The sequence below is a fragment of the Vigna unguiculata genome, chromosome 2 (assembly GCF_037176805.1).
Source record: "Vigna unguiculata cultivar grain cowpea cultivar isolate G323 ecotype 2 chromosome 2, ASM3717680v1, whole genome shotgun sequence".
In the NCBI taxonomy this organism is placed as follows: Eukaryota; Viridiplantae; Streptophyta; class Magnoliopsida; order Fabales; family Fabaceae; genus Vigna; species Vigna unguiculata.
Genome location: NC_140793.1, coordinates 16,857,750 through 16,872,748, shown reverse-complemented (window position 1 = coordinate 16,872,748; position 14,999 = coordinate 16,857,750). Strand labels below are relative to the sequence as shown.

General features: G+C 34.4%; 1 protein-coding gene across 3 annotated transcripts; it reads right to left on the bottom strand.

Moving 5' to 3' along the window:
• Positions 1-907: 907 nt before the first annotated feature.
• Positions 908-12,879, bottom strand: LOC114173616 (protein RAE1). 3 transcript variants are annotated; one of them, XR_003602527.2, is made up of 13 exons: positions 12,677-12,879; positions 12,504-12,590; positions 12,304-12,381; positions 12,004-12,197; positions 10,862-11,003; positions 10,348-10,428; positions 7,965-8,093; positions 7,788-7,865; positions 7,257-7,328; positions 2,347-2,442; positions 1,999-2,261; positions 1,520-1,600; positions 908-1,262 (listed from the first exon to the last, which is right to left on the bottom strand). XR_003602527.2 is itself a non-coding variant. In XM_028058105.2 (11 exons), the coding sequence occupies exons 1-11, from the start codon at positions 12,722-12,724 to the stop codon at positions 1,212-1,214; spliced, it is 1,041 nt and encodes a 346-aa protein (XP_027913906.1). In that variant the 5' UTR covers positions 12,725-12,879; the 3' UTR covers positions 908-1,211. The 3 variants fall into 3 exon arrangements, 1 of the variants encoding a protein (XP_027913906.1); XR_003602528.2 differs by having other exon boundaries at positions 1,231-1,262; positions 2,058-2,261; XM_028058105.2 differs by lacking the exons at positions 1,999-2,261; positions 2,347-2,442.
• Between the last annotated feature and the right edge of the window lie 2,120 nt (positions 12,880-14,999).

The window sequence follows — 14,999 nt, the reverse complement described above, 5'->3', positions numbered from 1 at the left end:
ACCTTGATTCATACTATATGATACTTTTTGAATTCTTGCTTCTTGATTCAGAAAATTTTGATGCTTTTTGTTATGTACCGTAATGACAACCTTGTTTGGGTATACTTCAAAGGAAACTTTATTTTTTTTTTCTTTTGGCTCAATGGGGTAACGAGGAATACTTTTGACTCTTTTTTTTTTTGGTGAAGAAATATGGCCACACGTCATTTTAAATCTTCATTGCTTTATCTACATATTGCGTTATTTTTCTTTCTTTCTTTTGTTTTGTCCTTTTTCACCGAGACCGCCCTCTCAGACTTTCGGTCTACCAGACCTTTTTCCTTCTTTTTTTTTCTCGTTTCCTTATTTTCAATTACTTGACTAATGAAAGCAGAGATAAATTTGGTAGATGTGCCCCAATGTAAAAGTTTGTGTTTATTACCTTGAGAGGATCAATTTTTTAGGGCAAATCCTTTAATATTGGGAGGTCAGAAGACTAATATTTTACAAACAACACCCATACATATGTCATAAAAGAAATATCACCTTATCATTCATTAATAAAACACTTGACCGTAGAAAATAGTGACATCCTTTAGTAATTCCTTCATTTTTCTTATCCATTTTTTTCAGCTGTTCATTTTTTTTAAAACCCTTGACTCTGATGTTTTGCAAGAAAATAAATGACTCAAAACACTATGATCTTGTTTTTGCTTTCAAAATGGTTACACAAGTTTTTTTTTTTAATTATCATTCTTTAATAAAAATAATTTTAAGAATTTTATTCAACAATTTTTGAAAATTTTCTTAATACCTAGTATTTATTAATCCCCTATTTTCAATATCTTCAGTCCTAAGCTGAATTACAAATTTTTTAAAACGCAATCAGTAATAATTGAAAATAATAGATGTGCAATGCATATGAAGATACAGTTTAAAATGTAGTTCTCATTGAGGATGATGTCAAAGGGATGGAGAAATGAACCTCCTACAAAACTTCTCTACCACAAACTTTAAAGCATATATATCAGCTTCATCTGAAACTGTCCATGTGATAAAAGGGCAACAGCCTAACCTAAATCATGATAAAGAACACTGGTAGGGTAGAAAAATGGGCTATCCTAGGAAAATATTAGGTTAAAAAGATCAAAGTATGATTTTTTTTCTCATTTTAGCTGGTTCTACTAAATCACGGTGAGTGCTAAAACAAAATGGACCTTCAGCATGAAATTTCACTTTCTTCCCGTGGCTCCAGCTCGTGGCTTACCTTTAACCTCAGACTCCTGTTCACATGAGAAACAAGGTCATTCTTTAAAATGGGAAAATAATTGAAATAAACGAGAGTTAATATTTACGGGACACGAATGAAGAAGCGGGTTGATCATTGTTTAATCATATTCCAAGTGAAATAATTACAATTTTTTCAATCTGATTCACTATTTTACATTCATTTAGTGTTATACATCCATTTAGTTGTTAAATATGTTCATGGAAAGATTATACAACTCAAGCATGCATGTACTCGTATGCATAGGCCTACCTGTGGTAGGTGCAAATAAATGTAGTTCTTCGCTGTAGCCGGATTGTGATTTTCTGCACCCTTGCTCCAATCATAACAAACCTAAATAAATGAATGAAGGTTTCAGACCAAATAAAATTAAATGGATGGTTCACGTAAGTAGGTCAACAAAAACAAGCTAATTTTATACTTTATTTTCCAAGCAAGTTCATGAAGTTGAAGAATGAAATGTGTGCCATACGAGCGAGAGTAAACAAGACAAAGATTTCAATTATATAGCCAAAACATGCATCTCATGCAGATCATACACACCAACAAATGTATATTAGGATATTTTTATCATCTATAATTCCATAAACAAGGAAACACATTTTATTTCCTTTTTAGGAGAATGTGACTGTTAAAAATAGAGAAATTGAAAATGTAATTAGCATTATTGAAATTAATAAATCATTTCTTTATTCCCTCTCATTGTTCAAGTAGGTATTAGAGCTCCAAACCTTTGAGGCTCATCACACACCACCGCATTAAACTGTCGGCATCCAAGCTTGTAGCTCACCTTGTTCCGGTGACACCCACCAACCAAACTTGCAAGACAGGTAGCAGAGATCCGAAGGGGTGGTGCATCTGGTTTAGCTCTGATTTTGAGACGATCTGAAGTTTCTTTCTCTCTTGACAAACAGTTCTTTCTATTATGTTCCTCCATAGCTAAGGTGAAATTTACACATATGGGTCCTAATGATCTTCCAAGCGTGGTGGCTCCCTATCAATTTGATGGCCAAAATTATTTGCAATACATCTTGAGGATTCTAATCTTGAGGATTCTAAAAGAACAGTCAAGATCATACCACATCAACGTTGCAGGACCGGGTTCAAGTGATGACCCTAATTTTGAGATTTGGGATAACGAAGATTCATGACCTAGATATGGCATTCCATAGTTCCTGAGATAAGTAAAAAAATTACGTTTCCAAGAAAATTGGAATGATTTAAATAACACATTTTCTCTGAAAACAATTTGCTATTTAATACCAAACGGGATTCTCTCTATATTGGAATATCACAAAATTTTGAATAGGGTGCGGAGCAAACTAGATCAGTACAAAATCTGAAAATACGCAAAACAAATGTTGCCGCACAGCACATATTGACACAGTGGAAAGAGGAAAAATCTGTAAATTCTTACGTGGCTTGAACCATGATATCCAGTGTTATCGATATCTGATAACGGAAAATACGGAGACCCAAAAATCCTTTGATAAAGTTATAACAAAAACCAAATCGGGTAAAAAGAAATATAATACCCCCACATATAATTCTAATGTAAAAGTATTGATATTATGTCTAGAAATGGCAGCAACTGACGGCGGTGGTGACAACTAGAGTACAGTGATGATAGCGATTGTTGGTGGAAGTAAACAACAAGAGCAGAGGGAGACTGAAGAAGAATAAGAGAGTAGGGTGGTTAAAGTTGTGTATTAAATTAAATTTTACTCTGCTTGACCCAATCTTTAGCGATGTGTTTTAAACATTCAAAATACAAATATAATGTTGCTGCCTAGGTTTCTCTTCTCCATGCAATTAGGGTTTTATAATGTAGTGCCATTGCTGCCTAGGTTTCTTCTCCCGCTAGTCTCTCTTCTCCATGTCGTTGTCTTCTTTCTCCACCCCACTTTTTCAGCCATTACCGTTCCATGTTCACCAACGCCATGCGCCACCATGAGAAATTCGATTCGTCATCACCTTATTGTGGCAGCAGGTTAGAAACCTGAGGTTAGAAACCTGCTACCGGTCCATAGCTGAAATTTGATAACACTGGACATGACCCTAATCAGGGTACAAATCTTAGAGAGAATTTGCCACCACTGTTTCAAGTTTTCTTTATTGTCAAGGGAGAAGTAACTCAAAGGTTGGAATGCTTAATGGAGGAACCTTCAACAAAAGCTTTGCCATGACAACATGAAAAAGGGTTGTCAAAGGTGTTTTACAAACTCCATGAGAGAGACAAAGTACTAGAGCGCATGGGAGGCAACAAAGGAATCTCACAAAAATGGTCAAGTAATACTACCTCAGAACGTGAAAGAACATATTAACCCCAGCTCTTTAACCAAATCTTGATACGAAGATACTTGATCGTTTGAAGAACAATGTTACCAAATTTCGGCTATGGTGGCGCTAAGGCAGAAACCAGTAGCAGGTTTCCAACTTGCCGCCACAACAAGGCAATGGCAAATCAGATTTCTCATGGCGGCCGCTTTCTACATTGCGGCTAGCAAATGCAGAACGCAATGGCGGAATAAGTGGGGTGGAGAAAGAAGAGGATGGAGGCATGTACAAGAGAAACTAGCAGGAGAAAAACCTAGGTGGCAGAAAAAGCAGGGTGGAGAAAGAAGAAGACGGAGACATGGACAAGAGAGACCAACAGGAGAAAAACCTAGGTAGCGGCAACACAACATTATAAAACTTGTGGAGAAGAGAAACCTAGGCAATGTTATATTTGTAGTCTAAATGGTTAAACCACATGGTTAAAACTTGTGCGAGGCCCACTAAAATTTAATTTAACTTAATGCACACAACATTAACCACCCTTCTCTCTTATTCTTCTTAGCCTCCCTTGGGTCGGAAAATTTAATTTTACTTAATATACACACCTTTAAGCACACATCTCTTATTCTTCTTCAGCCTCCCTTTGCCCTTGTTGCTTACTGCTACCAAGAGCCACTGCCAACCGTTGTCGTCATTGCTCGTTGCTTGCCGCCGCCAACTGTTGTCAGCTACTGCCATTGCTAGACATAATACCAATACTTTCACATTAGAATTGTGCGTGGGGTATTATATTTCTTTTGACCACCTTGTTTCCGCCATAACCTAATATGGTTTTTGTTATAACTTTATCAAGGAATTTTGGGTCTCCGATTTTTTTCGTTATCCGATATCGATAACACTAGTCAAAGTTTTTGGATGAAAGTGTGAAAATCAATCGAATCAAAGACTTGTAGCCTTGGAGTTTCAAGCTTAGTTCGTCTTTCCAAGTAGCAATAAAAGGAGCAATTTCCCATCACAATTTAAATCAATCTGATGTTTAACAGTTAAGAAATAGATTTTAAGCCTAATTCAACCCCACAAACCGATTTGTATGGTGAGGTTTGCACCCACTTATATTTTCTAAATTGGCCTTATCTCTAGTCGATGTGAGACTTCCAACACATCAATCTCACACCGAGACATATACATCTCATGCGTGGGACTAGACAAATGGGTGGTCTAATAGCGGGTGGAAAAATAGACCAACAAACATCAAATTTTGCTAGGATAAGCTCTAACCCATGGTTCTAATACCATGTTAAGAAATGGATTTTAAGCCCAACTTAAACACAAACCGACTTTTAAGGTGAAATTTGCACCTACTTATATACTGTAAGCTGGCCTTATCTCTAGTCGATGAGGGACTTCCAACATGAATCATGAATTCTTCAAATTTTTCTCCCTTAATGATATTGTTCATGAACTAACATGTGTTAATACTCAATAACAAAATGGTGTTGCAAAAGGGAATAATCATCATCTCCTAGAAGTGGCTAGAGCTCTCATTTTCAAGATATTTGTTCCTAAAACATACTATGAAGAAATTGTGTCAACCATCACCTATCTTCTCACCAGCTTACCCACTCATGTCTTAAGTCATGTTAGTCCTACCGAACCTTTATTGTCTTTTGTTCCCTCTTCTCCCTTAGTGTCAAGTACACTTTGTTATGTCAGGTTGTGTAATTCTTGTTCAATTTAATAATCCTAATTGCAATAAATTAAATCCTATAGCTCTAAAATGTGCCTTTAATGGTTATCCTTCTAACATAAATGTGTACAAATGTTATCAACCTCCAAGTCATTTGTCTTTATCACAATGGAATCACTTCTAATGCGACAAAATCCGTTTTGGTCAGCCCTGCAATTCAAAGGGAGAAAAAACTTGAAGTAGAGGATCTCTCCTTCCTATCAATTACAATATTTGCCTTTGCACGATGCCCAAGATCTAAGTGATGGACCCCGCACAAAAGGGATAGAACCAATTGATATATGGAAGAAGACATTCTTTGGAAAAAAATATCAAAGGTGAGGAGCTTTGAACATAATAGAAAATTGGTAAAGTGTTATTGAGAATTTAACCATTGTATTGAGAAAGGAATAAAAATTGTGTTAAATATCATATTTCTCAATATGTTTGCTGACAATATCTCCAATTAACATCAAAGCTTTATTGCTATCTCTTAGAAGTTGGTTTAAGCCTAACTCAACCCCACAAAACCGACTTGTAAGGTGAAGTTTGCACCCCACTTATATACTATGAAATTGCCTTATCTCTAGTCGATGTGAGACTTCCAACACTATCATTGATGCTAATGAAATTCCTACCTTAGTCCAATAAGCCATGTAAAATGAACATTGGACACAATGCATGAGAGGAAATGGATGCATTAGAAAAAAACTTAACATGGAAGATCCTTTACAAACCAAGACACAAAATGGCTATTGGGTACAAATGGATATTTTAAAGTAAAATATAACGCAAATGGGTTAGCAGCTAAGTATAAAGCTAGATTGGTTGCAAAAAGATACACTCAAACTTAAAGAATTGACTATGAGAAGACATTTTCTCCTATAGCGCGGATGAACATAGTTTGAGTTCTTACTTAAATGTCATTGGGACTTACACCAAGTCGATGTGAATAATGTCTTTCTTCATGGAGCTTGAGAAAGAGAAGTGGACATTGAGATCCCGCTAGGATTTGAAACTCATAGTAAAAGGAATAAAGTAAGCCTCCTAAAGAAGGCCTTATGTGGTCTTTAGCAATCTCCAAGAGAATGGTTCCTTGGAATATAAGCAAATAAGGCGATCATGCTTTATTCATAAAGCACTTCATTAAACGTAAACTTACTCTATTCCATGACATGATGAAATTGAAAAAATGGCTTAAGAGCGAAAAGAGTGGTGAGCCAAAAGATATATACTGATGCAGACTATGTTATTGACTAAACATTCACCTTTTGTATGGTATGCTTCTAGGAGAAAATCTAGTGACATAGAAAAGCAAAAAATAAGATACTCGTTCAAGTACGGAAACTAAATTTCAAGTCCTTACTCAAGTTGTGTGTAAAAGCCTTTAAATGAAGGTCATATTATATAACCTTAAAAAAAGGTTGACAACCTCATACAATTGTATTGTAGATGATAAGTCAGTCATGAACATTCCTCATAATTCAGTACAACATGATAGATCAAATGTATCAAATTGACAAGCATTTAATCAAAGATAGTATTGACAGAAGCCTAGTGGTAACAATGCATGTCTATATGAGACTTGTGTTAGCAGACATCTTCACTAAGGCACTTTCTCAGGACAGATTCTAAGATCTTGTAGGCAAGTTGAAAATGAACTATAGTCATTTACTAACTTGAGGAACAGTGTTGTAAATAGGAGACTATTAGGATAAAAAATATCTTAATATCTCAATAATAATTAGGAAAATATCCCTAGAATCTACACATTTATTCTGGCAGGTTTAATTTCCATGTTTGAGAATGTGATTGTTACAAATAAAGGAGTTGAAAATATAATTAGCATGATTGTAATTAATAAAAATTTTCTTTATTCCATCACATTATTCAAGTGGATGGTCATGAGAAATAAAGCGAAAAAAAAATATAAATGTATAAAATTAAACAAGTATGGTTCGTGAAAAAATAGAAAATGGAACATACCGCGTAAGCAAATATGGAACCATCATTATTGAATGCACTGCAAGGTATGGGTTGACTACATCTTTGCATAGCCTGCCAAACATTAAAGTCTTGTAAGCATATGACAATAACAACAAATACTTCAAAGGATTGAACGTACACAAGACAACATAGTACTTTAACCATCTTCATACATTACCAACCCAATAATACGGGCTTAAAGATCCCAAAAAGAAACATAAACATCCAAATAGGGATACTGAAAGGAATTCATCCTTCTATTTTCTGGCAAGTGATAACAGAAAAATTAGAAACTAACTGCCCCATTGCCCCACCCTGAAAAATAAAATGAATGGCTTGAAATGAGAATAACAGTAACATCTTGGTTACCAGGTGTTTAGCCATACATACAGATAGGTTCTACTATGAAATAGGAGCAAAAAAAATATTATTGTATACAGAAATAAACAACAACACAAGTATGTTCTACAAATTCCAGATATCAGTTTCAGAATGAAAGGACAAGTAATAATAGAGTATTAAAGAAGGAACCTTGAGCCTCTGTTTACTGTCCTTGTCCCAGAAATTAAAAGCACCATCAGATCCGGCAGTAGCAAAAGTGTGATGTATCTGAAAGCCAAGACATAAAATTAGATCATACACAGAAGAATATTAAAACCACAGCTTGAAAATAAATTAAATTAATCCTGATGTTATATGGTGTACTACCGGATGGAAATTTAAGGAGTTGACTGAATATATCTCATTGTTCTCTCTGTGGCATTTAAAAGTAAAATTCTTGCTTTGTTGTGCATCATCCAGGTGATGTACTCCAACCCTTCCTTCTATTGATCCAACCTACAGAGAAACAGTGTACAGTCAATACTCCATAATGCCAGCAGTTAAAATTTTTAAGCAAAAAAAGAAAATCATTTTCAGCAAATATTCAGCAAGGATTTAACAATAATAACAGCAGGAAAACAACAAAGCATAGATGTGACAGGGGAGACTAGTTAAACTCAGAAACAGTATTAATGTTTGAATTTGTATATGTAATACAAGTCAAATATAGTTGTATATGTAATACAAGTCAAATATAGTTGAAGGAAAACAAGGACATCTTCAAGAGAACACAAACTGAGGGCAAGTGGAAGAAAACGGAAAAGTGAAGAGAAAATGAGAAAATTCACAAGTCTCGGAGTGGTCTAATCACCATGATACTAAATAGAATCATGATTTGTAATCTGTGTACACTGCAGAAGAACCAAACATTTAAATACTCCACCGAGCATCCCATACTAGTAGATGTGAGACTTAGGCTTCCCATAATACCCAAGTTTATGTCCCTGATGATGTGGATATCAAGGAGATGATTCTAAAGAAAGGTCACAAGTGTAGACTTACTGTTGAGTGCATGTCCAGGGAGGATCTAAAATAGTTATAAATAAATAAATTCTTGTAGAATAAGATTTATTTTGTTTGTTAAATTCTAGAAATTAGAAGGCAAGGGGTGTAAGCATTAGAAGGCAAAGTAGAAAGAAGAACCTTGAAGCCTATCAAGCCCAAAACAAGTATCCAAATTCTAAACCAAATGGTTGTATAAAGAGGCAAGGAGTCCATGTAAGGAAGCAAGAGAAGCATGACCCTACCATGAGAAACATGTCTCAATTTTAAATTTTAAAATTTTTTTCCCTCCTCCATAATTCAAACTTTTGGTCACATGTTAGGCCTTCTATGTTTGAATTTGCATTTGATTTCTAGGTGCGTTTACATGTTATCAGGATTAGTATTTTCAGATTCAAAGGTTATAAATAGCCTACACATTCTCCTTGTAAAAGAACTTTTGAAATATGCTGTACGAGAGTTATTTCAAAAACATTTGTGGAGTGCCTATGAAAGAGAGAGAGTTCTCTTGCTTTGGTCTTATCTTTAGATTATAGGATGAAGTGGTAAGTTAATTCAACACTTATTTTGAAGCTCTTTCATGTGGCGTGGCATCCTTCATCAATCCATAAGTATTGCAACTTTACTGTTCTTGGGTTCAACTTTCTCGGATTTGGAGATATTTAGTACTTTATCAGGAAAACCTTGCAAAGAGTAGCATTTCTCTTTCTTAAGTATTGCCCCCATTCTCTTAAAAGGGAGTATTGAGGATGACCACCTCTACCACCACATCCTCCAGTATTGCTATGACTTCCTTTTCCATAAATGGATACTAATACATAAGATTCAACTGCAATAAGCAGATTTCCGTTCTTAGGAGTCAGAACACAAAGAAGTCTTGTTCTTAAACTCACCACTGATCAAACTTCTTGGGTAGAGAGAATCTGATCACAATGATCATAGTTTGTATTCATGGAAAAAATTTTATCACCATGTACAACTAGTCTAATTTCATCTTCATTTTTTCTAATAAATTAGTTTGCAAGAACATATTCACTTCAACAACAGCTTGAGCTTCCTCGCAATAAAGGTCATATCATGGTTTCATTAAGAGATGCTAGCTTATTAGGAGAATCATAAAGGTGTTTGCTACTAGGATTTGTTTTCATCAGAAATAGAGTAAAGTTCAGTTTCAAAGTGGTCATGGTATCCTGAGCAAGTAACTCATAATTCCATGAAGGCAAACCAACACAAATAATTCTTCCAATTAAGTTTTGCACTTTTAATGGTTGGAGCAGCCAAAATGAAAGGCGCATAACCTATTGAAGCCATTTCACAAAGGGAGAACATACTCGTTCCACTCCCGCCAGCCATTATACAAAAAGTGGCCGCCATGGACCACCACGAGATACCCGATTCGCCACCGCCTTGCTGTGGTGACAGGTTGCAAAACCGCCAACGGTTTCTGCCATGATGCCACCATAACTAAGTTTTGATAACACTTATATTTTTGTAAATTTATATCCTAGAAATTTGAAATTTTCTATACAAGCAACATAGGTTTCAACATCCTTGAGTAGTAGAGGATCTTCAAAACATTAATGTGTAAGCCCAAACAAGTGTCAAAATTGCCCCATATCATAGCAGTAATGAGATTAAATAAAGTAAATAAGGAAACAAAAAAACTTTTATTAGTGTATTTATATATAAGTGAGAGCTGAACACATACCAAAAAACCTTGTTGATCTGGAAAAGCCGCAACACATCTTGTCTGATATTTCAGTGGAGATACAATTCTCTTGTATTCAGTCTGTGGGATTTCAATATAAATTAGAAGAATAACAAATATCATTGACATTTATTGAAATCAATAGTTCCTCATATATCAATATGGAATCTGCGCTTCTTAATTTCTCCTTCTTAAATACTGTGTAAAACCCAAAAGAATAGACCACGTGAATACAAACAAATCATGTGAAAATAGCAAGTAGAGTTGGAAAAATAACCGTATACATATTTTATTGTTCTAAAATATCAATTACAGTATCATGCAGTGAAGCTTGGACTTCTGAACCTATCACTAGCACTCATGTTACACAAATTAGACAACCGTAATAGAATTTCTAGTTGAAATTTCATCTCCTAAGCATAAAAGTCAAAATTTACATTATGATGCCAACCTATTTCATTCAAACCTACAAACAACACTAAAAAATAATTTAGAAAGAAGAATGAAAGATTACCTGAGGGTTTTGCAAGTTGAAGACAATCAGATTTCTATCTGCAGTCCCCACTACCATCAGAGGATGTTTGACTGTTATTGCATAACACCGCTCAGGAAGTTGTTGTGTATGCACTGGATTTGGTTGCCTTGTATCCCAATACCTAAAATAAGGATAGTACAGTTTAAAATAATTTACTAACTAGTTAAAACTTCAACATAATCCGCCACACATGTAACATGAAAAGGGATTAGTACAGAAAATCCCATTTTTTACTACTAGAAGTTCTCAATACAAGTGTCTCAATGTTATCCAAATAAATAATCATAAACTTAAAGATAAAACACAAGAAGGAAAAAAGGTCATTTGCCAAAGCCTTACACCAAGATCCAAGTATTTACTAATGATGCATAGAATGGTTACTATATCTAAACTTCACTGTCAGCAAGTTCATGAAAAAACAGAAAGTGACAATATTCGGATATACTGTTCCAAATGAATTCAAACATACTGATATATACATTTCATAATGACAGTTATTCTATATGTATGCTTCCTAGCCTATCCTAATCCTAATAATAAACAAATGCACACTACAATATTCGTAATCGAGCATGCAATAAATGGCCACCCCACCAATAGTTTTCAAATTATCATAGCATGCATTACATTTAACTAGTGCAATTTACATACAATACGGGCTACGTTGTTGTACATTTAAACTCTACTAGCTAGAACAACATTCATCTGAACTAGGCATAGCAACCCACACTAGAATCATTGTTGAGAGAAATTTTATTTAATTAAGAGACGTACACTTTAGAGTGACAAAGGGAAGACCAAGGGCCTAAGCTCCTCAAGGTAAAACACTCTTTTGCCCATTTATACACCAAACCTAAAGAACGGCAATGTTTATTACTACCATCTCCAGTGCAGACATAAGCCTCCTAATCCCCTGCCAACCTAAAATACGAACTAATTGTCATGTCACTTCAGCTAGCTCAATCTAGAGACCCTCTTAAAGCGTGCTCACCTTACTGGACAAAATAAAATGTTCTTTCATACCAACTTACTGAGACATGTCATCCTTCTACAATAATAACACAATACCACTTAGAAACCCTCTAACTTTCAACATGCAGAAAAATAGTAAAGATGCATACTTCAGGGTCTTGTCCCAGCTTCCAGTAGCTAAAAGATTCATCTCCGGTATCCAGGCAAGATCTTTCACAGGTGCATCGTGCATCGCAACAGTCATTGGTTGTCCACCAGAAGTAAGTGGCCACATCTTGACCTGCTTGTCGCAGCCCCCAGAAAAAACGGTTGTTCCATCATCCTTCCAAGCAGAGCACAAAACCTACACAAATAAAACAAACAGCAGAATCAAAATGTGCCCCAAACAACAATAATTAACAATAATCCATTTTTTCTAATATAACCTATTAGGAGTTCAAATTCATTACCGGCTGGTCATGAGAAATGGAAGCCTTGGGAGTACTGGAGACAACAGTCCCATTCCTTGTTATCTCCCAACAACGAACCTATCAAAGTAGAAATTCACAGAAAATTAGAAACAAGGTTTAACATTTAGGGTTTCTAGTCATGTCTTTATCTTTGATAATAATAATAATAAGAAAAAATTAAAAGACCGAGAAGAGGAAACCTGATTATCCCATGAAGTAGCGACGAGGAAATTGGCCTTGGGACTGAACGAAAGACTTGAAATTGAATCAGAGGGCGGTTGGGCTACCTGAAATTTTCATGGGGAAAAAAACACTGAACAAAGAATGTGACAGATTCAACTTTGAAGTATGTGAATATTGTTATTATTATTACCTCAAAGGATTTGTTGGGATTGGTATTTGCGGCTCCGAAGGTGGACATTGTTATCAATGTATAACACAGAAGGAGGGAGAAATTGAGGGGTGGAACAGGAGAACGAAAGGTTTGAACTGAAAGCAAATGTGCTACAGTGCATAGGGTTCCAATGAAGACGGGGTCAAACAGGTAGCATTATGTTGAGCAAAGGGCATAGCTTAGCTCGTTTTCAACCTTGGATTTTTTTAAATTTTTCATTAACACTACGTTCACTTTTTTATTTAATAAAATTTTTATTATAATTTTTATAATTATGAAATTAAATATAATTTTTTTTATAATTTAAATAATTTTTTTATTTTATAAATAGTTTAATAGTTAAAGAAAATAGTTAAGTTTAAAAAACAGTAAACATACAAAACTTATTAAATTTAAAAAAACAGTAAAATTGATAAATGATTATTTTAATTAAAAAAAACTTTTATTCGTAGAATAAATTTGAAAGGAAAACAATTTGTTTACCAAGTTTATTTAACAAATACAAAGTGCTACGTGACTTTTGTTTTCTCTTTATTTTTTTAAAGAAAATAATTTGTTGATAAAGTTTATTTTAACAAACTTTAACAAAGTCTTATGTGGCTTTTGTTTTTTCTTTATTTTTTTTAAATTATTTGGATTATATTTGTGTCAAATCTAAACGTTGCCTTATCTCACTTTGCATATGAAAAGTTGTTCCTAAATATTCCTTCTCTTCTCATTATTCCCATTAGCTATCATTCGCAAGTTCCCAATTTACGAATCAAAATGTGTGAATCTTCTTTATTCCTTCTCTTTTCATTTTCTTGCACAAAAGGGACAAAGTTTCCAATTTTCATTGTCCCATTTGGTTGTCCTTCCCAATTAGGGTTTATTGGATGATTTTGTGGGCAACGCAGCCATGGAGGAGGGTGGGCTTTGCTTTATTGGGTGAGTTTTGTTCTTTTAGGGATGGATAGTTTTAATATTGTCGATAAAATTTCATTTTTTCTCATCTTTGTTTTGGAATGAGTTTTTTTTTTGCTTTTGTGTTTAGGGTTAATTGGAATCTCGTGTTTTTTTTTTCGAATTGGTTATTATGGTGTAGTTCATGTTGATGAATGTATCATGGGATGGGGATATTATTGGTAGGGTTTATAAGCTTGTTATGGAACATTTACTTATTAGCATTTTCAATGAGTTTTGGATGAAGAAATGTATACAAACTTTAAGGATAAATGTTAATGTTTAATTGTATTTGTAGCAAGTCATGTATTATATTTCTGAAAAAAGTTGCACTACGTTTGCCATATTAGTAGTCTCTGTGTGACCTAGGTGAAATGCAGTTTCAAATAAATTGGGCACCTTCATGTGGGTAACCTTTTGTACAAAATCATATACTGCGTTTGCCACATAATCAAATAGTGTTCGTTAGTTCAATATTCAATATATTTTTAGCAATTTTTTTGGATATCGTTTCTAGTGCACAACCTGGGATACCATAGAATATGTGAACCAAGGTTTAGGCATCCACACAATTTTGGGGTATGTTACAGGTGAATATGGCTGTAATTTTAGAGTCATTTTTCATTTCTTTATCAAATATATTTCTAGTTACTGTTAATTCAATTACCTTGTGGAAAATTTGTGGGAGGCTATTGTTAAGTGTTTTTGCCACTAAACAAGTGTTCTTGGCCTGCAACGTATTAATGTATGGGGTCCATGTTCTTATTTATCATATTAATGCTTTTGGAATGGAGATAACTTTATTATGTGCATCAATTTTAAGACAATTTGCTATAAATATTAGTGTGGGTCCATGTTTTTATTTATCATATGTTATTGTTCTACTAGGTGAACCTTCATAATACAACAACTTCTTTCTGCACCTCCATAAACTTTTTCAATGTATGAGGGTGGCTATGAGAAGAAAAAGCAAGTGGAAGGCATAACATTGCAAACTTTTGATTTGGCAATGTACAAGAGGCAAGGAGGAAATGTGTACGTGAGGGTTGTAGGAAATTTTGGATTCTTAGATGTAAAACTAAAACTACCAATATTTTATACTTTCTTTTGTATATAAATTTTCTTGAGATTAACGGTGTCCCGAGACATATACATCATTCAAAGATAGAAGCTACACCTTTCAAATGGTGTTTGCAAATGGAAATGGCTCTAAATATGTCCAAACCAATGATGTAAATAGTTTGTAGTCTTTGATAGTCTTGTGTTTTAATCGGATGTGTAGGTTTAGTGCAACACATGTTTTTGTTTGCTATTTGTTGTTTACAATACATTATGGAGGATGACATTTGATCTGGTTGTT

Coding starts and splice junctions, on each gene's coding strand:
- LOC114173616 (XM_028058105.2), bottom strand. CDS start 12,724: ATGTCCACCTTCGGAGCCGCAAATACCAATCCCAACAAATCCTTTGAG. Junction 8,094..10,347: donor CAGATCAACAAGGTTTTTTG/GTATGTGTTCAG, acceptor GTTTCTCTGTAG/GTTGGATCAATAGAAGGAAG. Junction 7,866..7,964: donor ACTCCTTAAATTTCCATCCG/GTAGTACACCAT, acceptor CTTGGCTTTCAG/ATACATCACACTTTTGCTAC.